This window comes from Microchirus variegatus (assembly GCF_963457635.1).
Source record: "Microchirus variegatus genome assembly, chromosome: 12".
NCBI lineage: Eukaryota > Metazoa > Chordata > Actinopteri > Pleuronectiformes > Soleidae > Microchirus > Microchirus variegatus.
The window spans coordinates 7,026,175-7,053,362 of NC_139813.1; the positions used below are offsets into that span (position 1 = coordinate 7,026,175).

At 40.7% G+C, this 27,188-nt stretch overlaps 2 protein-coding genes across 3 annotated transcripts; both read right to left on the reverse strand.

Moving 5' to 3' along the window:
- Positions 1-73: 73 nt before the first annotated feature.
- Positions 74-6,704, reverse strand: mep1a.1 (meprin A, alpha (PABA peptide hydrolase), tandem duplicate 1; the record flags this gene model as incomplete). Its single annotated transcript, XM_083898497.1, has 13 exons — positions 74-123; positions 210-383; positions 1,493-1,948; positions 2,824-3,039; positions 3,162-3,308; positions 3,395-3,616; positions 3,738-3,913; positions 5,757-5,874; positions 5,975-6,050; positions 6,168-6,208; positions 6,380-6,424; positions 6,528-6,552; positions 6,648-6,704. The coding sequence occupies 13 exons, from the start codon at positions 6,702-6,704 to the stop codon at positions 74-76; spliced, it is 1,803 nt and encodes a 600-aa protein (XP_083754623.1).
- Positions 6,705-14,589: 7,885 nt separating this feature from the next.
- brox (BRO1 domain and CAAX motif containing) lies at positions 14,590-26,944 on the reverse strand. Of its 2 annotated transcripts, XM_083899036.1 has the most exons (13): positions 26,868-26,944; positions 26,282-26,401; positions 24,837-24,943; positions 22,501-22,597; positions 21,840-21,935; positions 21,643-21,715; positions 20,731-20,836; positions 20,001-20,090; positions 19,786-19,871; positions 18,862-18,943; positions 18,511-18,661; positions 17,151-17,310; positions 14,590-17,039 (listed from the first exon to the last, which is right to left on the reverse strand). In XM_083899036.1, exons 2-13 carry the CDS (start codon positions 26,380-26,382, stop codon positions 16,956-16,958), a joined length of 1,233 nt encoding a protein of 410 aa, XP_083755162.1. In that variant the 5' UTR covers positions 26,383-26,401; positions 26,868-26,944; the 3' UTR covers positions 14,590-16,955. The 2 variants fall into 2 exon arrangements, with proteins under 2 accessions (XP_083755162.1, XP_083755163.1); XM_083899037.1 differs by lacking the exons at positions 26,282-26,401; positions 26,868-26,944 and having other exon boundaries at positions 22,501-22,643; positions 24,837-24,949.
- Between the last annotated feature and the right edge of the window lie 244 nt (positions 26,945-27,188).

The following is a 27,188-nucleotide window of genomic DNA, read 5'->3' on the forward strand; positions in this document are numbered from 1 at the left end:
CATGACGTGTATATATAACGTTCAGCGGTAAAACAAAATATCTTACCTCCAATTCCTAAAATCCCCCATGACCTCACTCCTTTGGTTGAATGGGTACTTCTGTTTTAATCAGTGATGTTATGTCTGTGGACAAATACATGATCATGTCTGTTTCCTGACATGCTTCATTTTAAAATTTTTAATACACACAATTAAGGAGTTTTACAAACCCTCAAAGTCGATGAAGATGATGAGGTCATCATTCTTGAGGTAATTACGTCGCCGGAGGTCAAAGTGCTTGACAAAGTTCCTCCAGCCCCACGATGGACCTCTGTAGCATTCACAGGATAGGTCAAACTTCCCCACCTTAGAGGGATTGTCCCACATTAAATGTCCATCCTGTGCTAAGAGACAGAGAAGGACATGGTTGGTTCAGATTAAACTTTATCGTCCTCAATATGGACACATATTTGGCTTCACGCAAAAAAATAACCCTCATGAATTACAAATACAAACAACAACAAAAAGCAATTACATTTCGTTCAGCAGTTTCATAATTAAACTATTTGATTGCACATGATTTCTTATAAACATTTAAGGATCTTGGGAGTCTAAAACAGGCCACACAGTAGAACATGTGGTTCGTGTCCAGGCTCTTTCTGTGTGGAGTTTGCATGTTCTCCCCATGTGTGCGTGGGTTTTCTCTGGTTTCACTACCACAGTCCAAAGACATGTAGAGGTTAATTGGACTGCAAACCTGTGACCTCATTTGGAGGATAAAGTGGTAGATAATGAACAGGAGGCAGTCATAAATGCCTATAAATTGGGAGTGCAATGAATGAGACATCATGGTATTACTGAATAGAGAGGACATAGAATGCGTTCAGCGTTCATGCGTTTTGTTTTTCTTTCTTAAAGCTTGAATTCTCTGAGCTGTTGTCTCTAGTGTATCTATTCTTTCTGGAGGATTCTATTCCTCCTACTACTAAAATAAAGTAAAGGTCGTTATACAGATGATTATATGCATCTTCGGGTAGCATCAGGCTGTGTACATGCCTGTCTTGACGTTGCCTCAGTTCTTCTTGGCCAAATACATTCAAATAAACTCCTTAAAATGAACTCATCACAGAGTCCAGGGCCTTTTTCACGGTACTCCAAAACCTCAATGGTACACAACAAAAACGGTCTGTTTTGCTGTCTGATAATGCTATTTGAATTTGTCCTGGCAGCGTATGATCTTGTCCAGGTGTATTTCAGAGAATGTTGGGGGTCCCAGGAAAAAAAGGGATGCATAGGGCACCATATCAAATCAACTCAAAGCAGAGTAGGCAGCGGGCGTACAGTAGATAGGCAGTCTCCTGTACATAGCCAGACTGAAGATTTAATAGGATTCTCAAAATAATTTTTGCTGTAGACTAAAATGATTAGCTGCTCCTGGTGGGGGAACAGCCTTGATGCAACACCCCTACCTTTGTTTTAATCCCTGTGGTGATAATAGATAAGGAGAACTTACTCTTTCTCATATCAGTTGTGACGCTGCGAGCAGTGGACATCCTCAGCTGAATGTCAGGGTCTTGGTCCATCACCACCAACGTGGCCTGTCTGTTAACAGCTGGCCACTGCATCACCACGTCGTTCTCGCCGCTGGCCAGGTGGAAGTACAGCCCAGTGTAGTTCCCTGTGTAATCAGAGTAGGATGACCGAGGAATGACGCTGACGCCGTACCCGTAGCCTTCAGGGCTGTAGAAGCGAGGACTGTGAATTTCTGTATCGTTATCCATGACATTTGAAAAGTTCTGGATCCTCCACACAGCATTGGGGCAGCGCGTTTCCGTCAGGCTGACGTCGTCAATGTAGATGCCGCCAGTGGACGCCGAGGGGTCAGCGCGCATGGCCTGGAAAGCATAGCGGAATTTTACACCTATTTCCATTGGGACGTGGGCGATCTTCCATGTGTGGTCAGAATCCCCTAGGGAACACAGGCAGAAACAAGATGACAGATATTCCTATGGGAGGTAAAAGTCATATTAAGATATTAGATTAATATTTCAATCACAAGATCTGAGAAAGAACAATAATGCGTCACTGTAGGACTTGACAAATCAAGTCGAGGCGAGCTGGGACCACAGGTGGAAAAGGGGCTTAAAAAATGTTTTTCCACCGATCCTGTCTACTGCTAAGATAAGATGCAGTGGCGGATGATTAGCATAGTTTAGCTTAGCATTATAGGCCACATTATACTTCTCCCTAATGCGTTTTCCGACTGCGTAACCACGGAGACCCCTCGAGCCTTCATACTTCTGCGTCGTGGACGGATACGCACTGCAATTTCCCGCCCGATCAGTAGGGGTCGCTGCGCAAGGTTCTTGTGCTTTAGGCTATAGTGAGCAATGACGTCCGAAAGAGAAAGAATGTTGTTTTTGGAACAGTGGCTGTTTCTCACTTTTCTGTGTCACGGAACGCAGTTTTAAGATAATTTGAGGCGAGATATTGACCATTTAGAGTCTAAACTTGTGCTGTGTGTATTAAGATATGACGTATTTATAGTTTGGCAGCGAAGAGCAGCTTTGCTCGGGCCTGTCCTGAGGACCAATCACAGCTCTAGCCGTCTCTGTTGTCCCTTGACGGAGTGACGGACACTTAAAAAATATTTTGTGCAGTCGGAGACGACGCAGAGGCTCCTTGCGACAGGCTCTGCGTCAAAGCAGAGGGCTCTGCGTGACCTACGTAGAGCACACAGGATTATAAATTGGGCTTAAGTCTGGAAGCAGCGCAAATAAATTGCTGCCTTAATGCAAATGCAGGACATGTGGAATTTTAATGTTAGCTGCTGTAAGTCCCTACCATGGAAGGTGTGAATTTTCTTCATTTTACGAACTGTGCCTGTGCCGTCATCCGTCTTGACCCAGATCACCAGCCTGTCCTCGGGGTTTCCAGTCATCTTGTAGAAGAACTGCAGACACTGGAGCTTTCTCTTGGGGTAGAGGATACGGGATTCCAGCAGAGCAGACTCCTGTGGCCTCCCAGCCTTTGTATTGAAGTGCATAAAGTAGCCACTGTCTATAAAATCAAAGTAAAACAAGTGGGCAGATTTTTATTTTATTTTTTTTAAATTGAAACTGACAACAAACTGTGGTTGATATATATTTTTTTTTTCTTAAGAAATACTATGCAGCTCTGACCTCTGCATTTCCCCAGGAGTGTGTGATCCTCGTCACCGACTGTGCTCTTCACATGAGACCAGTCTGCATCATCATGGGAAGCCTGGATCATCCCACAGATGCTGGCTTTCTCAAAAGCGCACTGGTCCAGCAGCGTGAGAGGCCCAGCTGAAGTGAAGGATTCAGGCAGTCAAATGAAAAGCCTTTTCATTCTAATAAACTAAGAAATCTCACACAAATTCACTCATACATACAGCAGTTGTACATGCGGTTGAGCCTCAGGGTGTCCATCTTGCTGAAGTCCAGGTACTGGCCAATGATGTTGTAGAACTCTGGGATTTTGGTGGTGATGGTGGGAAAGGATTCATTCTTATTAAAGGAGAATGGCCTGTAATGCATGATGGACTCATAGTCGTATGCCGTGTTTTGATCAGTGATAAAGTCGTCACTGTATTTGTTGAAGTTGTGTTCAAGTCCTGCAGGGGAATTTCAAGATCCTTCAGTTATTGCCGCCATAGAAAATAGCATTAATAAGCACTGACACGTTATATCTCAATTCATTTAGAAATCCTAGAATCATGGAACATGACATCATACCCGGAGTCACCTGATTGAGCCAGATGTCAACATAATCATCCCTGTCTGTGCGAGACTGCTCGTGGTAAAACCCCAGAGCGTGCAGGAGCTCGTGCTCTATCACCGCCTTGTGGTCACAGCCTGACCCCAGTGATAGAATCTGACCTTTCTGTTGGTCACCAACGCTGGAGAAACACCTATGACAAACCAAAGTGTACACATTTAAAGGCAACATTATAACATTATTCCAACAACTATCAGTGTTCACATCAAAACACAAAGTTTCAAGTCCTGTTGCCAGTAGATGGTGCTGTTAGTACGCCTGAATATTGTCATGTGTCTTCTGGCCAAGTCTCTTATTAAATATGTGTAGTTTAGGCCGCAGTGGAAATTGTACAGTACATGAGAAAGGACAATGGTCTGTGTTTATATAGCGCTTTTTTGAAATCCAGCATTCTACGAAGCAGAGCCGGCCCAAGTGAACTAATAATGGCGCATTTCCACTAACTCGCCAGTGACTGTCAGAGTCTGTGCTCCTTTCACGGCGGAAGTACTGAACAAATACTTTTAATTAACTGATTCTAATGATTCAGTGACACTGAAAACAACTGCTTTACAATTCACTAGTCGCGTGTAAAAACGAAGACACGTCAGTTTCATGCAGCCGTGCAGTGATGACTCCACCCACTTTGTGGAAAACCGACCTAAACCATGCGTGACGAGTTTAAGTTATTTGGTTTGAATTTGGAGTTGACGATTGCTCATTTGATGCACATCAGTTTTTTTAAAAAAACAATCTGGTGTCTACAATAGTCAAGCACCAGTGACTCCAAGGTGGTGGGAGGGGGGGCGCAAATCAGTCCCCATAAAGGTTTGGACCGGTCCTGCTACAAATGTAATACACAGGAATTTAACTTTTCCCCTTGTTTTAAAATTATTCCACAATTCATTTTGTGTTTGTTTGAATTGAGGTTATTGCGGCTGATACGTTTGTCGACTGTATCATTTGCATTTGCTCTGAACTCCGTGGCCATTGTTTTCAATTCAGTGGATTAAGGTGGATTTAAATGAATAGCAGCCAAGCAGAACCTGAATGCATGACTAAAACTAATTTCAATAAACAGAGTCAACAAGTAAGAAAAGCGGATTATTATGTGGTTACGGTTTTAGCCTTTGTTTAATTTTTTTGCCTATTATTAAATTGTATTCAGTTCAGCGTCTGAGCACCGACTTGTGCAAAAGCTCTATTGCACTTGTGTCAAACACAAAGTCTTACACTTTTATTTGTATACCACGTCTTTACCTGTCTTAACGTGTCTTTACAAGTTACTTCCCCTGTACAAGAAATAAGCAAATGAAATGTGGACTTTGAAAACACAGAGCCGGAATCAGAGGGGGGTTATAAGGGGGCTCAGCCACTCTTTTGTATTTTGTTCCCTCTCTTTCAGCTATTAGCGTCCAGTAAAAGCAAATTATTTGCTTCTGTATATGCTGTTCCAGTGAAATACATCAGAGAAAATCAGATAAGACGGATGAAAATACTGTTGATTACAATGGAAAAACATTCAGAAGTGTTTTAATCTGATCTGGCCCTCGACTTGAACACAGTTTTGAATTTCAAACCACCTCTCTTACCAATTTTGACACCGCTGCTCTGTTTTATTTGCTCTCATTATCCTTGTTTTTTTCATCATCTTTTACTTTGTGTGCACTTCTGAGGGCCTTGCCATGAACGAAACCTCACCAAACTTGACGTCCACATGAGGACCTGCGAAAATTGCGATTTTAACAAGTTTTAGAGCAATCTGGGGACTTTTGCACACAGCAGGCTTCCACCCCCATCTCTATTCTTTTTAATTGGTCCGAAGTAACCTGCAAAGTTAGTCATTTCGCCACCTACTGACATCAGGAAGTACGTCTTCAGTAACAAATGATTATAGGTGGCCTCTCTTGTAGTCATTTTTCCTTATTTACTGACTTTCTGTCTTTTTTTACGCATAACGTGTCAGTGACCCAGTGAACACAAATGTAGAGTCATACCCCCCTCTCTTCTCAAACTTGATATAGGTCTTCTCTCCCTCATAAGGCTTGAAGTCAATGCAAGACTTGAGGCGATACATTTCAAAAGCCTGGTGGACGCAGCCCTTGGCGTTCAGATCTGACGAATGAGACAATTAGACAGCGTTCTGTAATAAAATAACATATACAAGCTTTCCAACAGTCTGAATTATATTCCGTGAATTAAAAAAAAAACTTACCCAAATCATCACCCAGAATGTAAGGGATTGGAAATTTCCATCTGTAGCTTTTGTCAACCAGGGCATTCCTTCCTTCCTTTTTATCATAAAAAAGACCATTAAATGAAACACATAATTAAAACCCAATAATAATAATTAAAAAAAACGATCACATGCCATAATAAAGAAATAATTCACAATATTGTTGTCTTACTGGAAGTAAAATGTCCCCTTCAAACAGGTTGGCATCTGAACCTAGAGCACAGTTACAAAAATCAAATGTTTATTCCAAAAAAGGTGGTCAACCTCAATCTTAAATTATTCCTTATTTCTTTTTTTTTTTACAAACAATTCTGTAAACACAACATTACTGTGTTGATTTGTAAGTTATGACGGAATAAACGACTGTAAAGCGATGCGTCTCACCCAGATTTAAGATGGGGTTCTCATCCTCGCCGTTCTCATATACCTCTGTTAAACAAACACAGACGTGATCTGGTATTTTCTCATACATATTAACATTTAATTGACAACAACTTCAATATATTCAACTGTAGGCAGTTGTTTCACACACCATGTAAGTGTTGGTGAACTGGTATCTGCATGAAAGAAAATCAACATACAAGTCATTTCAAGGTTAAGGTTTTTTTAAAGAAATTGTGCTCATGTCAATAATGAAGGCATAAACACTTACAGCATATGATGTGGCCAGAGCCACAAATCCAAACAGCAAAATCCCTCGCTCCATCATTGTGACTGCTGAGTGTAGCTGAACTCACTTAAACATGCACAATAAGGTACAACCTTTGGCCCTCGCTGAAGTTTATACCAACCATGAAGAGTTACTAAAGGACTTTGACTCAAAATTGTTACTGATTGATGCATGTTTTGTTCTTTTTTTACATTACCCTTGTGCTTGTTATCTGTCTTATTATCTGGTTTTCCTACAGCATCAGATAGCAGCCCTTTATTCAGAGCTTATCAGTAAGAAAACAACCAATTAAATGGCTCCAAACTTAAATGTCAAATGTCAAACATAACTGACACGTCACTGCACCTGTGGTGAATCATAGTTTAACATTTAAAGGCAATAATTCTTTTGAGAAAAGGCATACATGTGCTTTGCAAAACAACCACTTGATGGCGCCAAATACCAACTGTTCCTGTGTGAGCGCGACTTTGTATCATTCATTGGCCAGGCACCATGGATGCCCCGCCCCCTCTGCCTTGAAGACATTTTTGTCATGGCCACTCTGGGTACTGCAACAAAAAACACTCATGAAGCCCAAAAAAACAGTTTTCCCATTGACCACAATAGTAAAAGAGACGCATGACACCTCGACACATGGATCTTCCCAAATGCCATAAAAAGTTCAGGAAAATATTTCTACATTATTTCTATATTTTTGTGTTTATTTATTTATTTATTTATGTATGTACTCATTTATTCCGATATAAAATAATTTCTGCGCCGTGCGTTGGTGTGAAGTAGCCGTCCACGAACGAACATGGCGGTTACAGAAACATAGGACCCGGGGAACATAGGCACGGTCCTCTGGCTAACTAGCATATTAGCACGGTCTGCTAGTAAAGCCTGTTCCTCAGATGCTAACGCTAGGTAAGGAAGCGTTTGTAATGTTACGCTGTACGTTGTGGAGGAAATTCTGCCGAAAAAAACTTGAAAACATTTGTCTCGTCTCGTACATAATTGTGTTTAGGATGCAGAGGCGCACAGACGAGGTGGCCGAGTGGTTAAGGCGATGGACTGCTAATCCATTGTGCTCTGCACGCGTGGGTTCGAATCCCATCCTCGTCGGAATTTATTTAAATTTTTTTTCTGGATAATTTCTTTAAACTAGTTTCATCATTGCAATGTTGCACTCTTTTGTACACAATTTGTCATATTGTAAGCTACAAACAGCCCCACAAAGGCTTGCACAACAAATCATAATAATAATAACAATCTTGAGTCTATGCTTTATTCTCTATGTTTTACTTCAAACAGTCCTCGTCTCTTTGATAGCTTCTGTTGTGGTAGCCATCTTTTCTGTTTGTGTGGTTATCTGAGAATCTTGCTTCGCCCGTAGCTCCATACTGACTCCGATCTTGTCGAGCAGAGAGCTGGATCATCTCTCCACGACCCTCCGTGAGGCCACCTGTGGCTTTGCTGCTTGGTTTCTGACCGAGACAAATGATAAACAAGTTAATATGCATACTTATCAGAGTTATCTGTTGTTTTTCCGATCAACTTTAATGGGGACAATTTGCTGAAAATAAGCTGCTTGAAAAGTTGTACAGCAACTGCAAAAGGATGTTGTTTTTCATTTGCATAATAAGCTCATGCTCTGACTGGTTTGTGACAGACATGCCCTATATTCAATATCTGCCATAAACCCTCCTAAATGTTACGCACTGATAGACTGACATTTGATAATATAGTATTTAGGGCTGTCAAAAGATTAACATTTTTCATCAGATTAATCACAGGGTAGCTGTGGATTAATCACAATTAATCATTATTAATTACCATTCATAAATATGCCAGAACAATCCAAATTTTCTCTTTATATTGTAGGAACGGAAAGATAAATAAAGTATGTGAAAATATAAATGTAAAGAACAATAAAACAGTAAATAACTTAAAAAAAAAACTTAGAGAAAGTAACGGTTCAATAACAGCAACTACAATTGACCCCACTTACAACTGTCTTTCTTTCATTCTTCCTCTTCTCACTACCTGATTGATAACTCCTCTTCATTTTCCTTCAGCTTCATTTACAACTTGCAGTATTAGTATTATAGTCATCATGTAACAGTGCACTTCAGTTTTCCAGCTTCTACTTTACCTTGCGATCATGCTGATATTGATCTATAGCGTACTGGTATTTGGCAGCATTCAGTCCAAGTGCACCAGCAAGTCTTTCTCCAAGGAAATCACAAGCTAATTTTGGATACAAAAGATGAAAACTCAAATGAGATTTTTATACAGTTTGGCCCCAGTGTTTATTTAGTGATCCTCGAGTGTGTTTGTCATATTACATACTCAGCAGTGAAATCCTCCCAATGAGAAAGGCCATCTTTCTGAACGAGATCCTAGTCTGACAAAGAAAAACACATGATGTGACTGCTGCTAAATGCACATATACTGTAAGCTCAACGCTTGCTGTCAGTAACTGTTCCACTTTATTTTCAGTCTAAAAACAGAAACATCTACTTATTCTTGTCTCGAGTATTTTTCTGTAGACAGTCTGCCTCCTGTGTACATAAAACAAACTACATGTTTGAAACCCCTGATGTGGTTCGTCTTGGCTTCTAAACGTGATTTTAAAGCGGACCTAGACCGGAAGTTCCAATTAACGCTGTTGTTTAGTGTGTATCTGCGTCCTTACCTTGTTTAAGAAGCCCTGAAGGTTCTAAACAAACATTTCAGCCACTGCTGAGAACGCTGTGTTGTATTGTAATCTCGGGCTCAGCGAGATCTCTGAAAAAACCCTGTCCGGTTACGTAAACACCAGTTCTCCTGAACAGCTGATGGTCCTGCTCCGGGCACTAGTCCGGGGACATCCGGTTGCGTACATTGAACCGCAGAAGAAGAATAACGTCCGTTGTGGAGGTGTTTCACGAGCAACAGTGTCTTCTGACTCTGGGTCTGACTCCGGGTCAAAGTCATAAAAGGGACTGTGGCGGGGAGTCGTGAAGAAGCTATTTTTAAACATTGTTAAAACAATGTTTTGATAATGAGTAGCAGTGCATCCACCGTTCCAGAGGGGGGAGCTGCGCTTCTGAGAGCGGGTGTGCTGAATATGTCACTTCCACGTACTGGCCAATCACAAGACTCTTTGTCTTCTGGGTGAGAGAGTTGAGTCTCAAATCTCGCGGCTGGGAAACACCGTCAGAAAAGGGGATTTCTATCGGCTCGTTTACAGCAACTAGGAGGTTTTTGACCATAAAAACAAGTTAATGTATGTAAGTAGACCTCCATAACTAACATATACAGTATGTGCAACAGGACCACTCTATGTGAGCTTTAAAATGAAAATGCATGTGTGGAAGTACTTGAAAAGTATCTCACCTTTTCTGCAGGTTCCCTGAAAGGGTCTGTGTTTAAGGACTGCTCCTCCTCTTCCTCACTGTCCTCCTCCATGGTTTCACCACTGGAGAAGTAAATAATCTTCTTCTCTTTGGACGACACAGGTCCGGCGAACTCTGGCGTTTCCTGGCTGCATATTACCTGACATAGTTGACATTACATTTTTATTTCATCCCCATCAATCTTTGTCAAGCATGTTGCAATTTCAAAAACTGTTGGTGTTAGAATACACCAGACTCACAAACAGCTGCCGAGTGTTACTAAACACAACCTGAGCTAACATGACTGTTTCTCTTCCTTCACTGTTACAACACTTACTTCCTCCTGGTGGCTGCTGTTCATTCTTCAAAAACTACGTTTGGTGCTCCAATGCGACAGTTGAAGATTCTTTTGCTTTATGTTAAAGCTGCACAGCATGTCCATCCACGCTGACTCAGCTCCGTGGAGGAAAAACAACTACAGGATACAGGATGAGTGGTGAAACCTGAGACTCCAGACACAGCAGTGCAAACCTTGTCACAGGCGGGCGGTTTTGAGAGCTGCCACTGTCATGGAATCAGTTTCATTATCGGTCTAAAGGGGGCTGGACTTGTAACACAGTGTAGAATGTTAAGGGTTATTGTCAAGTAAATTATTCATGAATGTTACACGCAGTGTAAAACTGCATTTAATTACAGTGTATATTGTACTGTCTCATACTTGGATAAACATGAGGCCAGTGCCATAAAAAAGAAAAATTGTGCTAAAACAAAAGGAAAAAAATGGCATATCCACATCAAAGGACATTAAACAATTAATACCACTTAAGAAGCTCTATTGTGTACCATTTACACTGTCACGGCAGCAGGGTGTGTAGATTTTATTGTATACTAAGTGCCAAAGTTCTACTACTGTGATTGATTCATAGTGTGGAACACACACACACTGTTCAGCAATCATATAATCAACATCACAGGCTCCCTGTCACACATCTGTGTCCAAACACAAGCTAGATGTACTAGCTATAATGTATAATAGTACAACCGTGTGTTAATTATACTGTCTGTGAAATGCTTTAGGTAAAAAATATGTGTGCTATCAATGACCACCAATTGCCAGGCCATTATAACACGTGTAGTGGCGAATGTACACTTAATTCCAAAGCCACTGAAAGTCTTCAGCTGTGGTAAGGTTCTAATAGGCTTGACTCGTAGGCACTGTTTGAATTTAAAAATCATGAAGGCAAGAGAAAGTCATATGAAGGGTTTGCACATTTGTTTCCACTTGCCGTACTTCCAAGTTACATTCCTGTTCGCATGTATCAAAGCCTGTTCCGCCCATCCTTGAAATAGAAGGCCGGCCCCTCCAACGTTGACACTCAGCACAGGCTCGTTGATGCTTGAGGACTGCCTCTCGCCCTCTGGTGATCCAGAATGATCTCTGCAGCTCAGAAAAAAACGCGTTCAGGAACCTGAGTGGAGCAGATCACTATCATATTTCTGGATAAGCAGATGGGTCACTGGATGATTGGCATCAAGGACGACAGGATGCAGGAGGATGTCAACACCTTCTCGCCGTCTGAGCCGACTAGGGCTGTAATCAATCAAAGAAACTCTTGATCGACTAAAGCCCTGAAATTTCGACTAAAAATCCACTAATCGGGGGGGGGGGTGTTCTTGAAAAGAGCTGCACCCGCAAAGTACCTTAATCTTAATTTGAAAAGACCTGCAGCCGCGGCTGGAGTTCAACAGAGTCTGACGGCCCTGACAGCGTTTTGCATTACGTTCATATGGCAATACCATAGCCCGTGATATCCGAAGATAATGTAAAAAATGTCAAGTAGTAATATCAGCACAATAACTATTGAGGAATCCAGAGCGAGACTGAACACAGGAGCTCAGCTTCGCGGCTGAGACACAAATAGGCCGCGGGACGCTGCCGCCGTTGCGTGCAGGTGCGTCTGCTGTTATAAAACCAATCAATGATTATTAGACTACAACATTGAAATATGCTAATAATGCTGATATGTTCATACTCAAAACGGATGAAGCAACCTTAGCTTACCGTTTTTAAATGATATGTCATATTTGTAGTAGAGCTGTGAAAAGCAAACTGTTGCTTGCAGAGTTTGCATTCCTCAGGGGCGGAACGTCCTAGGACACCAGCCTGTGCTTATAACTCAGGGAGTCTCTCTCCCAGTGCCAACTGAGACCCAGGGTCGACTCTTGAGGGATGGTCTTGTCTTGTGCCAACCACAGGTCTAGGCTCTCCGATCGGGCCTCTTGTAGCAGGTGATTCAGGACACTCTGCTTATGGCAGGCCCACTGCCGCAGCTCGAAACCTGCTGAAGACAGAATATCTAAGACGATCCACCACCTGCTTGGCCTCCGCTGTGTTACGCACACTCTGTAGGCAGTTATCGACGTAGAAGCAATGGTCAACTGAAAACTTCAGGCTGGGTTCAGCTTGGCAATATGGCGCTGCAGTGCATACGTAGCACAACAGGGGCTGCAGGTTGTGCCGAAGGGAAGGACCTGCCACTCAAATACTCTTGGGGGCTCATCCACTTTCACGTTGCGCCACAGGAACCTCAGTAGAGGGCGATCTTCAGGGAGGAGGCGGACCTGATGAAACATCCCCTTGATGTAGGTATTTTTCGGTGTTTGCCCCAGGTATTGGTACCGTGTAGGACCGACACCATGGGCTTCCTTGAGCGCATATCTGGTCTAGGAGGCGGTCTTTCCCTTTGGCTGTCAAAGGTTATGCACCAGGACTCATAGCTGAGCCATTCTGACAGATCATGCAGGGTGTGTGAGCTCCCAGGCTGTTTGAAGTGATGGCGGTGGAAGTCAGCTCTCTGTTCCGCTGGAAGCTTGGTCAGGAGACGAGCTACATGGGAGCCGCAGTTCAGTTCAATCTCTCCCTCTGGGCCTAAGGTCTTAAGTAAGCCCACTAAGGGTTGAATCTGCAAAGAGAACCTCTGAAATGCTGCAGAGTCACCACGTCTAACTTCTGGGGCTTCTAGGACACTAGCTATCTTCTTTAAAGCTAGCTGATGGGGCTGTCCATATCTGTCATACAGAGCTCTCATGGTGTCAGTGTAGGGGGTTGGTGAATTGAGATAAGCGTCAGCTATTAGCTTAGCTTCCTCCAACTTTAGGTGATCACAAAGCAAGCCAATCCACTTATCTATGTTGATAAGAGTATTAAAATGAGGGAAAATAATGGTACAAAAAGAAATCAAGGGACATTTAGAATTGATAAAAATGTGCAATTAATTGCGATTAATCGCAAGTTAACTATGACATTAATGCGATTAATCGCGATTAAATACTTTAATGTTTGACAGCACTAATTATTAATAATATAATAACGATATAACAATATCATTATTATTATAATGCCATTTTCAACGGCATTCACATGACAGCGAACATAAAACCATGCACGTGTATATTCTGTGTATTCTTCCACACTTTAGTCAAACTACTAAATTGCACGTGTAAATATAAAAGGTATAGTATATAATATAGACATGGAACACGTAATTCACCCCCGCCCTCCGCTGCAGGTGGGTACAGAAACGAGCGCTCCCCACAGACGCGCATGTCGGTTCTCAACGAGCAATTCACTTCTAAACACGACTGAACATCCTCAAAACACGCAGCTACACAGGAACAACGTCAAACTTGTCAGAAGACACACTGTACACACACCAAAACAACATGAGACACGGCAGTGAAAACACTCACATCACCGCCGACGGCATTAACGAGCCGACAGGGCAATTAGGCGCGTCAACAACAGGAGCGGCACTTACGCGTCTCTTCATCCATTACGCACGGAGTGTGGAAGAACAAGCACAGCTGCGGACCACAGGTCAAAGTACAGCAACAAACTGAGAGCGGCAAATCTCCAACAGGAAAAAGGACAAAAAAAAGGGGGGAGTAAAAGGAGGAGAGTCCGCTGATGACTGCTGCTGCTGCTGCTGCTGGGTTCTCTTCCTCCAGCGCTCCTGTTCTCACTTCCCGCTATGTGCGTTTTGTGCCTTTTATACAGCGCAAGATATTCTCAGTACATATAATCTCAATGCCTCTTTATATCATAGCCAGCAAAGACATCAAAGTGCCCGTGGTAGCCTTTATCCTAAGGACAAGACACATATTCTATAAAAAGCTTAAGGCCAACAGTTGACATTAACTATTTACAAACAATGTAAATGAAGATTTAATTTACATCTGAAGTGGCAGCTTACTTTGCAAATTAAGAATAGCTCCAACCCACATAAATCTGATGCATAAACCAACATAGTAAAATGATGATACAGCAGAAAGTGATAGAGTGGAGATACTTTCAATAGTGTTTAAAAAAAACCTTTCCGGTACATGAAGGCCACTGTGGTTTCTCACCATCACTTATTCTTACACACGGAAACTATAAAATAACAATTCCTGAATCATTTTTGATGGCTCACTGACTTGTAACAGAGATAATTGAGCATCTTTTATTCCTAATCTGCACTCATTAAAAACATATCCTTCTAGAATGGTAGCCCAACACGGGAAAATAGAGTTTAAATGAATGATTTAATACCATTTGAAATACATTATACATGAGCGACACCATGAGAGGGAGAATACAGAACTACAGGAGTGTGTACATTGTTTATGATCATTTGGACACGCCATTTTTAATAAACATTTGGAGCTAGCACTTGTCTGATTAATGCTTCTCAATTAACATCCATCTGTCACAACTAAATCAGAAAAGGGTCTTAACCAACGGAAATACCTGCACAACTGGATAAAATATGCAAGCTTATATACACGTAGAGACATGAAATAGAACATGTGACCTGTATATTACAGTTTATACATTTTCCCAGCAATTGATAGTTATGCTTCGTCTTATACGGCCATATTAAGTGGGGGAGCAGCTTTGTAGCTGCAGCTTTGAAGTTCTCCCATTACCATTATGTTGACTGTTGACGTAAATATATACTAGTGCTAGCCCAACCTTTACCTTTTAAGGTCCAATATGCAACATTCAAATACAAGTACACCAATATTATGTTTGTAAATACAGACACAAAAAATAGGTGTTAGGTTCAGGCAAGCCGACAGTATCACACAAGCGTGTGCCCACTTAGTACAAGGCTACCTGGATACTTTGTGGGCAAGTTATGCAGGTCCCATATGGTTTTAGTAACATGGATCTTACATGTGGGTAAACACGGGTGGGGCCACCATAGAAACCATTTTGCGTGGGCCGAATATAACCCCACACAATGTCTTGAGCAAAGAGTGACGTCCCACTCCTTTGTGTGCTGTTATTGGAGCCTCTGTTTTGGCAGCCACTCTGGCAGTTGTATTCGAGGGCCCATCAGGAACACTAGACCCAGTATATAAACACGCTGCATTCAAGTGAGGTTGTTCAAGATGATTACAGGACGCGCCAAGTTGAATACTCCCTCTATCATATTCACAACCTCCTTTTTGAAAGCTCAGAGTCCTGTATGTGATGTAAAAATATGACCCCCGACAGTAAACACCGGTGGTAACAAACCACGCACAGCACAAATACGAATCGTGTTAGTGAAAGTGAGATGGCAGAAAGGAGGTCAAAGTGTCCAGGTGAAGGCGAATCTCTGGAGTAACTTATAAAGAAAGCTTGTTCTTTTGCTATAAATGCTTCAGTCAAAGAAAGAGTAACTTGGAGCTAGCCCTTCTCCTCCTGGACTCGTACGTAACTTGATGCATACATGAATATACGCATCTGTCTTCGTTGACGACGGGCTTTTGTTTGACAGGCATGCTCAACTAAAACACGTAGCGGCACATGAATATTGCATATTAGACCTTTAAGAAAAAGGGCAACAGTAAATGCACTTAAGTGCATGCACATTGTGTCAGTGACTGACAACAGCTCCCTCAGCAACTGACAGCTATAGAAGGGGTGAGCATCGTATACATCTGTGACTCTGATGTATTTACCAATACATAATGAAAATCAACATCACCACAAACATATGATTCAAGATAAATAGAACCAATTACTGCTGTTAAGTGTTTTTTTACGTTGTCAACGAAACTATCATTACATAACAATAGAAATGAAGTGAGACCTATCAGAGATGAACTCCCTGACTGGCTGCACTCATGTTAAAGAATGATTCAACATTATGCATTAATGAAAAGTCAAAGTAGAAAAAACAGCTGTCATCTAATGAATGAAAAAAATAAAAACTACTGTCATGTGATCTAAATTAAATATAGTGATTGTAAACTGCTACAGCTATAACAAACTTGCACCAGCAATAACACATGCACATCTTGTTCATTTAGTCACTGAATTCATCTCATGTGGAAAGTATTTCTGAACGTGAATCTTATTTACTCTTTGCAGATTGTTTTATCATCATCTACAGACGGGTAAGCATCTAATAAGAAACAAGTGTATGTTTTCATTCCAAATGTGGCTTTTTAAGTCAACAGGCTGATTGTTGTCTTTTAAAATCATCTCATGGGGCTGAAGAAAAGAAAAGGATTTAGGTTTACCCTGCAGCCAAAGGCACCATTAATAAAACTACATTGCCTAAAAGGCTTATTCATGATCAAGACCAAATCTAAAGCAAACATTTCAGTTGACATGTAGCCTAACTTAACCCAGGATGTCCTGTCACCGCCCTGTGACTGTTTCATGCTGCTCGTGACAAATGTCATAGACATGATGCATAACTGGCGCTGGCTAAATGCAATGATAATGTATGTTGTTTGCAAGTACAATGCAAGTGTCTTGGCGTAAATGTGAAATAACGTGGATTAATTTAAAAATACATTTTCCTATGGAGGTGTACATTGAAGGAAATATGGATGCCATCTTTACGATCAATGGTGGTGAGGCAAGAGGCTGGAAGTGATGTCTGTGGAAGGTTTAGGAGACGCTGCAGCCTGTGTCCTTCTGAGACTTCAGATCTGGCTCCTTCATCGGTTTCACCTCCTCCTCCTTGGGTTTCGCCTGGAGTTGGAGTATCAACGACACAAGAGTGAAACAACAATCCTCAGGACATTCAGCTCAACTTATTTTTGCTTCTGTTGGATGGGTGTGTTGTGTGTGTTGTCACTACACCTTATCGTTTTTGGCTCCCTTGGTCAGGTCAAAGGTGGCATAGACCTCAGGGGTGCACTGCTCTGTGAGAGGGGGCAGCTCGAACGGGATTGGTTCAGCCAGGCCGTAACTCGCCTTTAATTCCAGCACGGGTGCCTCAGCCGGTACCTTATGGAAGTATCTGAGGAAATATGTCCAGATTTACAATTTAGATGGTCCAATAGAGTTGTGGTCGCTGATGTCACATAAACTACACTTTTATATACTTTATACTAGCCAACACATAAATCAGGCAATATTTATGTTTATGTATTATGTTCTACAACTTGTCTCTTTGACCTGCTGTTCGCATCATAAAAGTGAAAATTGTGGATAGCTGTTGTTCCAAAACAGTTGGAAACTGGCTAACGGGGGAACATTTTACCAGATCCTCACAGATCCAGAGAGATGGTAGAGGTCAAAAGGTCATAAAGCGGTAGATAATGGATGGATGGATGGATGGAAGTATTATTTTCCAGTAAAACCGCAAACTAGTGTTTCATTTGAGTTGTTTGATGAGTTGACATTTATCTTGGCATTATAATGCTATATGTCTCACTGGTATCTTTTGGTTTAGTGTATTTTCAGAAAACTATAAAGATGATCAAACTGTCCAGGGTGGACCCCGCCTATCGCCCTATGTCAGCTGAGTTAGGCACAGCACGCCCTGCGAACCTCTGGTGGAGGATAAAGCGGTTGCTGGATACAGATCCAGTTTCGAGGCTACTACTACTTTCTGCTGCCACCAGCGAACTGGATGAGGCCAGGACGGAAACGAGGACTCTGTCATCCCCAAGTCTCTGACCACAACAGCCTTCGCTACAGGCTGCGACAAACCAAGTGATCCAGATGGATCCTGGCATTTAAACACTTTTTAGTCCTTATTTTTTGTAATTGTGTATTGTATGTTTTGGGTAAGGTCTACTGCACGTATGTCCATCCAGGGAGTGAATCCCTCACCTGTGGTTCTCCCTAAGGTTTCAACTTCTTTCTTTTCCCCTGTTATAAGGGTTTTTTCCCTGGTAGTTTTTCCTTACCCTGGTCAAGGGTCTAAGGGCAGAGGATGTTACCAATCCTGTGAAGCCCCGTGAGACAAACTGTTTTGTAATTGTGGGCTAGGCCATCATTTATAACCTGTACTGCAGCCAACCACCAGGGGGAGATATGGGCATATTGGCTTCATGTAACTGCATGTGGATCTATGAAAGTCTATCTATGAAATCACCTTATCTGAACTGTGCAAAATAAAAGCTTTGGCTAACACTTGATGGAGGTTTCCATTAAAGAACGACGACACAAGCACTCTCTCACTGCATGTGTGTGTTGGTCCCAACAAACTCACATGAATCCATTTTCCCTCTCACATTTCTCCAGCGTGTTTTTAATGAGGCCGCCGAGTTTGAGGAAGAACAGCTGCTCCGATGGTTTGGCTGTGGAGCCCGGGCCTTTTGTCTGTCGATACTCTTTACACAACGCCTCAGCACGGGAGTAACCTAAACAGAAACATGTCCATGTTGATAAGCTAAGAAATGCTGGCTGTTGAGGCATGCGGGCAAGCTAGACAAACTAGAATGTCTTGCAAATACATTCAAAAAATAGTCACACAAGAAACATAATGTATACAGAGGAAACACCTGCATCATGACCTACGTATGCATGCAACTCATTGTGCTCCAGTTACACACATACTTACACCTTTCAGCTTCCTGGAGAGATTTTATAGCCTCACCACACTTGTCACTTGCCAGCAGTGTCTGTCCATGGTAGCAGTAAGCCTGTAAAAGCACATGTGTGTTCACTTTTTTTTGACTGTGTATTAACTGTGTCTCAATTCAGGGGCCGTCTCTTTTTGAGGGTGGATTTGAAATATGGCTGCCATGGTTATTGCAATAATGTGGTTAAACCACACGCCTAACCAGTGAGACTCATTACAGCCTCACACCCTCTTAAAAAACAAAACAAACAAATCAGACGCACTCTCAATGAAAATGATGGCAGGCTCCTAGTGGAGTGAATAACCTGTGGTGATAGCTGCTACTTCACACTCTTTTCCTGATTTTTAGTGGTAAATATGGAGGCAACGGTGTCAACAAGAGCGGACTTCTGTCTGATCGGCTGCTAAAGTTGGGATGTCAAATGTGCATAATTCAGTCATGATAAGTCATGATGTGACTCTACGCAGCTTTGACTGTTTTTTTTTATATTGCAGGATTCATTGGGCTCCTGAGACAGATGTTTTGAAAGAGATAACGGCAGCCAACAACAAAACAGAAAAAAGCACACATACTTTCCAGGCTTCAAATTAAATAACTAACTGTAGACGTTAAAAATAACTGGCCACTTTTTTGTCATCTAAGCCTCATGCAGCTGGAGATTTATTGTTCAGGGACAGCAGTAACAAATCCTCCTCCATAGACCAGACTGTCTCATTTCAGTTCAGCCTCCTTAAACTGCATGGCCAACAAAAGGGCCACATAGGCCACTTCCTCTGAGGGAGATGGCCCCTAAATTATGAAATGGCTTCAAAAGGCTTAATATACATAAAAAGAGCCCTTAGTATGGTTTTCAAATCCCCAATGTAGGTTTGTGAAGTGCATGAAAATAAACAGGAACTTACATAAGCCATGTAAAATAGCTGCTTCAGTTGAAGATACTTCCTCCACTTGCTGCTGTACTCTGGGTCCAACGTGTTCAGTGTGTGATCTGCAAACAGAAACACTAACACTGTTTGGCCAGATATGTATTTCTTGTTTTATCTATAAACTAAAATTAAAAACTGATGTAAAAACAAATGCCAAAATAGAATGTCTTTCTGAAAAAACACCAGCTGACCAGCTTTTTGATAAAAGTTTGCCGTTTCATAAGCCAGCGCTGCAACAATTGTGGCGTTGTGCTTCAGTTCAATAGCCCTGGCAATCGTCACTGTAAAAAAAAAAGAGGTGAGATGGTAAATAATTGAAATAACACTTCATTTGGACAAATGGAACATAACATGAAAGGACAGTGCTATCCTAAGAATGTGTTCATCATTTGAAACAGATATTTGTAAACTGCTTACTTTCATTCACAAAAGCTCACAGAGAAAACAAGCTTTTTTTTTTTTTACTTGCAGGTTAACAGTCGCTGCTGGTCTACTGTTGCTTTATTTGGCAAGTTTCTTTCCCTGAGGTAAATGTGAATGAAGGCTTTCAAATGAAATGACAACGTCCTGTTTTTCATGCATTTTGACTTACACCTTGTTTGACTGAGACCCGCCAAACTGTCTGCTTTGACAAAGGCCTATAATATAAATAATTTGAATGAATATGGTCACAGATTATGATTTATATTGAGTCACATAAGTAAATGCTGCCTCTCTTTCATCTTTTAATTAGAGGTATATATATTTAGTTAGATTATCCTATAGGTTTAGCTGAATGACACTACAGAGGACATCAAGAGGACATTCTATGCAAATGTCATGTTTGCACAGTATGTGAAGAGAAATACACATTGTCTATGCAGAGAAGTTAAGAAGTCCAAAAAAAAGTGAACAGTTTCATGAGGACAGTGGGTTCTCTACCTTCTTGTGCTTCTGCTTGGCACTGGATGATATATGCGTCGATAACTCTGGGCTCCAGGTCTCTGCCCTTTTCAGCTGGGGTGATGAGACGGGGGATGTGTGTATCCTGTTTTTTGAAATATTCCAGAGAAGAATTGTTGTTTGAATTATTAATTTATTACTAAAATGCAACAATTAGCATCTGTTTTGTGTTTTTGAGTCTGAGGATTGTGAGCTGCAGTAGAAGAAAATTTGGTGCTCTTGTTGCAGTTTTTTTTTTTTTTTAATTAAACTACTAAATTGAAAAACGGTCTAATTAGAGTTAAAGATACAGTAGTAGCTTACTAAACAATAATTTGATAAAAATAAAATAATTCTGTATCCCCCAGGCAAACGTCCTTAGAAACCATTACTAGATCGACATCACTCCTAGTAAACTACAACAAACAGGTTTGTTGACACGTTTTCCGTTGCTCTGCATACATCATCCGGATCACTGGTCTAAGTGGTTGCAGGTCTATTTAATTGCGTACAGAGGCATTGCGTCTGTTGGTCACACCTCTTGGAAGCGGGAAACAACTAGGCTGTTCTACAAAGCAGATTCATAAACAGCCCTCCCAGGATACAGGTCGCTATTTTACCATAGGTAAGGACTGAAAGTACGTAGCTTGCACAGTTGCCTCGCAGGAAGAAAAGTGTTGTTTGTTTCTATATGTTGACAGAGTAGAACTCGACAATCTCTAGCAGTCCTGCAAACTACATTTTAACTCGGAATTCTCCAGAACTTTTTAATTCTCCAGCAGCCAAATATATACTATTAATGTGTACAGACCACACATATCAGAAGAAAGCAAGAGTACTCCACTGTGTCCCGCAGCTCTACAATAATTTAGTGTGACGATGTGTTGTTGTTAATTTTCTGTTGGAGCTCACCTTGAGGGTTTTGAATATTCCAGCAGCAGCCTTCAGGCTCCGGTGAACATCTTTTGCTTCAGGCTCTGTTATGCTGTTGAGCAGACACAAATATGACAAATGTATGAAATAGGGACAAATCTAGATTAATTCAAATACAAGTCATTTTATATAAATGAAGTCAACAGTATAAACAAAATAACAAAATAACCACTTACTTTTCTTTGCCTGCTAGTCTAGAGGCAAACTTTGTGTACCACATGGCTACATTGAAGGCCATGGAGATGAGTTCAAAGACTGCGTCCTGCTGGGCACTGGGAGGAGAACAGTGAGGAAAAGTAATTATAGACTGATACATTCAGTATCAAAATAAATCAATTGTTTTGATTAAATAAAGTAAATAACACATTTTAGCATTGAGGTCATAGTTACTCATAGTTTTGTGCTGAAGCACAATTTTTTGAGGTGTCTCTAATATTTGGAAGCCCTTATGTGTGTAAAATTTGAAAACACCCTCAGTACAATATCATCTTTGTCTCTTATTTATGACAGTACTAAACACAGCTGAATGTACACATTTTTGGTAAATTCAACACAAGTCAAATATAATCACAGAGGTATCTAATTTGATTTGAGTGTTTTTGTGGTTAAACGTTGATGAAGTGCTTTAGTACATATCATGACAACTATTCCTTTTGTTATTTTGCTTTTCTAATTCTTCACAACACCCAAAGTAAAGAGATAAATGACTTTGTTAAGAGCAGTGGTATAATTCAGCTTGTGCATCACGCCATCATTTCAGTACAAAAAAACGATCTTCAAGTGATGGGTCCTTTCAACGACTATGGGACTGGAAGTACTGTTTTTGCATCTTTCTACCTTGGTGTGTTTCCTTGTAAGGTGTCGGTCCACTTGAAGTTCTGGATGAACCTGAGTTTGTTCTCCTGTGTAGTTCCATCCAAGGATGAGATGAAGCCTTGCATGAGTTAAATTGAAGTTTTTTAAAAAAAAAAGACAAGCAGCTGGTTAGGTGCAAAGCAAAATGAAATAAATAAAATCAATCCAATGTCCGAAGACTAGCAAAGAGAAACATTTACACAATTTTATCAAATGTGTCAGTACAATACATGTTCACAATGCAATCAAGTGTAAAAAAAAAAATAACTCAGAAGAACATGAAATATAAGCATAACTAACTAGTTTCCTCCTAATTTATTAACAACATTTGGTATTCTACTTATTATTTGTTGAGGCAATGCAAGGTTTTCACTGAGTCAAACAGTCATACTAAAAGCACACACTGTTCCATCATGTAGTAAAGTAAGCCTTTTAGATAATCTTGATAATCTTGAAAGTGGTCAAGCTGAAATTTCAAGATTTAATCTTGAAATTTCAGCTTGACCACTTGTTTCTGGAAACTTATGGATCTCCACTATAATTAGATCAAATTTCTGTTGACTGACTGCATAAATATGACGTGATTATATGTATGGTATGATATGATTATTGCTTCTATACTACACACAACTAGGACCCAACCAAGCACACCCTAAATCAAATACACACAGGGACAATGGCTTTTTCACAAGTGTGTGTCCAAAGGTTGACATGGAACACAGTAGACATTTTCTCACTTAGCTCACTACTTTGGCAAAGGCAGACAAAATTAAAGCATAAAGTGAATGTTGTCCAACATGTCCATGCCTCAGTGATTGTTATAGAACCAACTAAATCATACTTACTGCCGTCAGTGTACTGATGGTAAAGAATTACTGATATCTGTATTAACAAAGCATGTACAAACACTGCACCTCTGTGAGGTCAGCTCCTCATATAAGCTGATAATTAACTATAATATAGTTAATTATCAGCTTTGATAATTTGTAATTTGCATAATGTAAATATTATTTACATTATGCATGACAAATGGATAACTGCACATAGATTAAAAGCTTGATTTGACACATTTTCTAAAGGAATACAAGTCAGGTGTAAACCTGATGCATTTCTGGCACAAATTTGCATAATGGTTTAACTGTTATCCTGATAATACAGAGGCCAAACTTAAAGAATCTTAAACTAACATTGCCACTGTCCACTTTCTATCATTTGCGAGTCAAATTATTTTTGAGCAGGGGAAATTCTTGCTGCATTATATATTTAGTATATCTCAATGAACTTCCCAACATTCGTTTACATTAACTCAGGGTTTCCCCCAGAAAAACTGCTAAACCCGGTGGTACGGGCTCTCGGGCAGCCCACTGGCAGCACACAGTGTTTTTGAAAAAAAAAGATTACAGGAAATTTGAAAGTATGACTATTATGTGTTATTGTAAGATATTTATTAACAATACTTAAACATCAATTATTGAGTCTTACAAAAAGACACTCTTGAAATTAAAATAAATAATGTATTTTTTTTTCCACTTAAGTTAAATACTAATTAACAACTGGCCAGTGAATCTTAAAACAAGCCATGCAAAGGTCACATTTAAAAGTAAAATAAATCAACATAAATAAATAAGTGGTAGTGCCCCCTCATCTGCCTCATCTGGTCCTTCGCACTGCCCCTGCGCCGTTCTCTTCTCCCTCTCCTGTGCCATTCGTCGCTCCGTAACCCGCCGTATGCAGCCAAGATTCGCTTTTGCGCAAAGAGACTTTCCAGCATTTAATAGGTGCTGTTCCACAGTGTACTCGCTGTGTTTCGGCCGCTGAATTATCGGTGCATCCCTAAATATAACATCTTTATTGACAAGAGCAATGTAACCGTAATAAAGACGCATTTGATGGTGCGACTCGAGTTTCAATCTGCACCTGGGCGCTGCACCGATTACATGGGGTCGCAGCGCCCTTGTTCCCCAGCTTAGAAAAATCTGTGGTGTACAAAAAAAAAATGTAAATAAACAAACAGTCAACGCTAAGCCTGGCGGGGGGCAAGTAAAGCTGGCGGCCCGACAGGCTTATAATACACTGGGGGACCCTGTAACTTATTTATTTATTTATTATTGTATTATTAATTTGTTTTTTTAATTAGTATTACTATAGCTATTGGCAAATAAACACATGAAGCATGGTGTGATAAGATAAATAACATGGGACTGCACACTTGAGCATGCAGAATGGCACTGGTGCATATAAAATGTCCTTGGGGAATCACTGGTGTTATGCAAGACAGGTGGAGGATAATAGATTCAGGAGAATGAGTGTAAATGTACCTTGTAAGAGGGAGAAGTAAGCATCTGTGGCATTTTTCATGATCTCAGGGTTGCAGGTGACATCAGTGAACATCTCCAGCAGTCTCGCTCTGGTTGTCCTCAGGTCACTGAATGTGTCAGGCAAAGAAATATCAACTCATATTAAAATGTTACCACACCATTAGGATGAGTTAAATGCAGAGATCAAATTCACTATCAGTAATTGGTGTGTGAGCAAAAATAACTAATTCTAATTCTAATTCAACTACCTGATGAGTCAAAGGCTATGTTCAGACAGGCATTTTTTTATTATTGTTATTATTATTATTGTTTTTTAAATCAAATATTTTCAGGCAGACTGTGCTCACTGTTGATTGCTAGGGGTATAAAAACAAACTACATACACTAAACTACTGAGATATTTCATGCGACAACTCTCTGATCCTTCGAAATAGCTGCATCTAAATGGAAACATTCTTGACAATGGTTTTCTGATATTGTTCTTGTATTGTATTTAAAAACTGATACACTAGCTGGCTGCAGACATTTGACTCACTCCCCCACCGTCCACTTATCTCACTAAACAAAGGAGAATATATATTTGTTTTTGCATATGACATTGTTTTATTGCAATTACAAAATGTTTTTCTAAAAACCTGACCATTTTTGGAAGGTAAAATGTATCACCTTGCTTATAGTTTCCCTATATATAGTAGTGTATTATATCATCACCCTGTTTGTGACATGGCTTTCAAGAACAGATGCAGGAAAAATTCAAATACTATGATATTCGTTTTGAGCTGCCACACTGGCCCCCTTTACCATTAAAATGCATTTTCTGTGATGAGATTGCAATTGGATAGTGCCTGACAACTTGTAAGTATAGGTGTAAATACACCCGAGAACGGATTGTTATTCGATCTGCCAAACCACTTTGGAAGGTGGTCAGAAATGTGACCACACTGAACAAAGTGTAAATGCAAAGAGCCTCAGATGCATCTCCACGCTTCTTCCGCTGCTTCAAAAAAGCAAATAGGAGTCCATACAATAGTGCGACTAAATGTACGGCCGTTCTTTGTTGTTGTTGTTGTTAAGGCAGCATCACAGAAAAGACATTCTAATGCCAGGTATACTGGACGGTAGAAATTTCGGACTGAGATGCGTCTGTTGGAGTGAGTGTCATTATAATCCCCTCAAAATGTGGCAAGGGTGAGTTTTGGAGAAAGAAAGACAAATCTGATTTATAAGTTTGGGGTTTGTTTGCTTGCTATCCACATTTTCACAAACAAATATGTTTATGTCAATCTGAACAAGTTGCAGGTGTTTATGTAACTATGACAGGAGCATGCCATCGGTTATATTATCAGGACAATGGCTAAGAAGACCATAGAAACGGAAGAGTCAGAGTCATAGTCAAAGTCCATGCCAATGCCACTCATCACAGTGTATTATATGATAAGACTTACTTGCATATCTTATTGGCAGCGGGGCTCCCTGCCACGCCATACAAATTAAAGGACACAGGCGCAGTTGCCTTCAGTGGGTTTCTGTGAAACCAATGTGCCATCCTGTCGATGAGGACACACCTACAGAGAGTGACACACACAGCAATATTCCTGATGTTAACACACATGAGCTACAGTGTAAAAAGGCGTCTCTCTAAAAAGCTAATACGTATTAGTGAGGTATTTATTAAGTGGACATCATAAACCAGCTAGCTAATGCATCACCTTTGCTAACACCTATTTTACGATAAGGTGGCTACAACCGGGTGGCGGCCGTGTTGAAACGTTACCAAAACAAAGTTACTGAAATATTGAAACCAAGCCTCTGGCGTTACATTTGACTGCCATTAATGTTGTCTTAATTATGTAATTTTCGACGAAAAACCCGTTACGTAGGCTACAGAAAGCAGCAGCTAGCGGCTAACACGAGCTACATGTACATCACGTAAACATGACTCGCTGAATAGATGTCACGACTGGCTAAGCACTCAAACAGCAAAACAAACGCACCGAAACCATTTGAATATGGCATACTAATAACTTGTACCTGTCGTTACGGTGTTGAAGATGCGAGGTTTAACAAATCCCGACGTGAAGTCTGACACTGATAACTTACTTCCGGAAATAAACACGGAGCAGATGTTGACCAATGAACAGGCGCGCTTTGGTCACATGACGTGTGCCAGGAAAATACCTTAGATCTTCCATCATGTTTCTTTTGTTTCATGGTTCAGATGCTTTATGTCAGTCTCTGACTTAAAAGCATGGAATGTTTTATTTATGTACCATATTTTTTGTAATTTCCTTAAAGACTATAGAATTATCCCCTTGCTATGAATTATATTATGAAGTGATAATTATATTATCA